At 47.3% G+C, this 1,893-nt stretch overlaps 1 protein-coding gene across 1 annotated transcript; it reads left to right on the top strand.

Annotated features, from left to right (window-relative positions):
• Nucleotides 1–501: 501 nt before the first annotated feature.
• On the top strand, nucleotides 502–1,638 carry LOC119332816 (putative F-box/kelch-repeat protein At1g15680). Its single transcript, XM_037605959.1, has one exon. It carries the CDS (start codon nucleotides 502–504, stop codon nucleotides 1,636–1,638), a length of 1,137 nt encoding a protein of 378 aa, XP_037461856.1.
• Nucleotides 1,639–1,893: the final 255 nt, after the last annotated feature.

Genomic DNA, 1,893 nt, shown 5'->3' with positions numbered 1-1,893 from the left:
TTCAAAAAAAGTTCATCGATTTGAAAAAAAGCTCATGGATTTAAAAAAATCATCGATTTAAAAAAAGTTCAAAGATTTTGGAAAAATTTCATCAAATTAGAAAAAAATTCATCAAATTTGGGAAAAGGTCATCGATATTAAAAAGTTCACTGAAAAATGAAAAAAAATCAAAAAAATTATAAGAAAGTTCATCAATTTTTTTAAAAAAATCATCAATTTGAAAAATCAAGTTGATAAAAAAAGTTCACCAATTTTAAAAATAAGTTCACAACATTGAATTGTTTTCATCGATTTGAAAATAAGGAAGAAGAAAAAAGGGAAAGAAAGAAAAAAGGAAAAAGTAGAAGGAATAAAAGAATGGGAAAGATAAACATTATCAGACAAGGTAGGATAGAGGCCCAGGTACCCATCACCGACCACCACCCCGGTTTTCCCATCCAGATCGATAATTTCCTCTCTCCATCTGCAGATCGGCCTGACCTGACCCTGTGCCGGTGTCCCATGGAGGCGGAGACGGAGGGGACCTTCGAGAGGAACACCAAGCCGAGGCTGGACGACCATCCGGGGGCGACGGCGGCCAGCCTGCTCACCGACGATCTCATCCTGGAGATCCTCTCCCGTCTCCCCGCCAGATCCGTCCACCGCTTCAAGTGCGTCTCCGTGCTCTGGCGCGACCTCATCGCCGCCAACCGCAACAAGCTGCCCCACACCCTCGCCGGCTTCCTCTACAGGACCATCAGGAACGCTCGCCGCCACCACTTTGCCAGCGTCTCCGGCGGCGCCATCCCGTTCGACCCTTGCCTTCAGCCTAACAAGTACAAGGACATGACCCAGGTAGACTCCTGCAATGGCCTCCTCCTCTACCGCAGCTGCGCCAACAGGGATGATTTCCGTCTTGTGGTGTGCAATCCCGCCACCGGGAGGTGGGTGGAGTTACCCCCAAAGCCACAGGCGCCGGCGAGTACAAGTAGCCGTACCATAGGCTTGGCTTTCGATCCGGCCGTATCGCCCCATTTCCACGTTCTTTGTTTCGAGCAGACCTTGCAGGAAACTTACATGACAGGAGTGAACATCTACTCGTCGCAGACAGGAGCCTGGAGTCTTAGGGACAGTGGGACGGTTGAGAAAGTCACCCTCTTCCTCGGGAGTAGTAAATGTGTCTCTGTCGGCGGTATGCTGTACCTGAATGGGAAGCTGCACATCCGCGGCGATTTTGTGCTGGTGGGCGTGGGCATGGAGGGGAAAGTGTGGACAACCACCCCCTTGCCGTACCCTCGAATGTTTGGTATGACTGGATCGTCTCAAGGGTGCTTACACTATGCTATACCTCCTGCCGATGATAACAATAGAATCATGTTCTCTAAGAGAGAAATCTGGTGCCTCAAGGATCACAATAGTAAAGAATTGGTCTTGAAGCATACTGCCAACATCGATAAGCTTATGACCGGGCATAGTTATAGGGTGGTTGGGATTCATCCAGATTGCGATACCATCTTCCTGATCTCATATGAAGATGATACCTTGGTATCGTACGACATGCTGCATCAGAAAGTTGACCGTATAGTTAATCTTGAGAAAGATGATGCAGACCAATTTCTACCCTATGTTCCTCTGTTCTCAGAGTCATTAGCAGATTGACGCGGGCAGTTTTTTTTTAACCTTCAAACCATGCTTGCGCTTCCTCCGAGAATTGGCTCTTGTGCCGGCTTAACTATCTGTCCGTGTGCTTCTGCATCTGCTTCAATCATGCCGGTGAATTTTCTGGTGCTTACACTCCTGCTTGCTTGATTTCCAGTTCAGAGTTCAGAGCAATGCCTGGTAAACCTACACATTAAATAGAACGTCCTGTCGAACTAACATTGTTACCCTAGTTCTTGTTTGCCTAGCACTGGC

The sequence above is a fragment of the Triticum dicoccoides genome, chromosome 7A (assembly GCF_002162155.2).
Source record: "Triticum dicoccoides isolate Atlit2015 ecotype Zavitan chromosome 7A, WEW_v2.0, whole genome shotgun sequence".
Lineage (NCBI taxonomy): Eukaryota > Viridiplantae > Streptophyta > Magnoliopsida > Poales > Poaceae > Triticum > Triticum dicoccoides.
The sequence above is the reverse complement of the archived record's forward strand: the minus strand, read 5'-3'. Positions and strand labels throughout refer to the sequence as shown.

Excerpts from the sequence above, each read along its gene's own strand:
- LOC119332816 (XM_037605959.1), top strand. The coding sequence starts at position 502 with ATGGAGGCGGAGACGGAGGGGACCTTCGAGAGGAACACCAAGCCGAGG.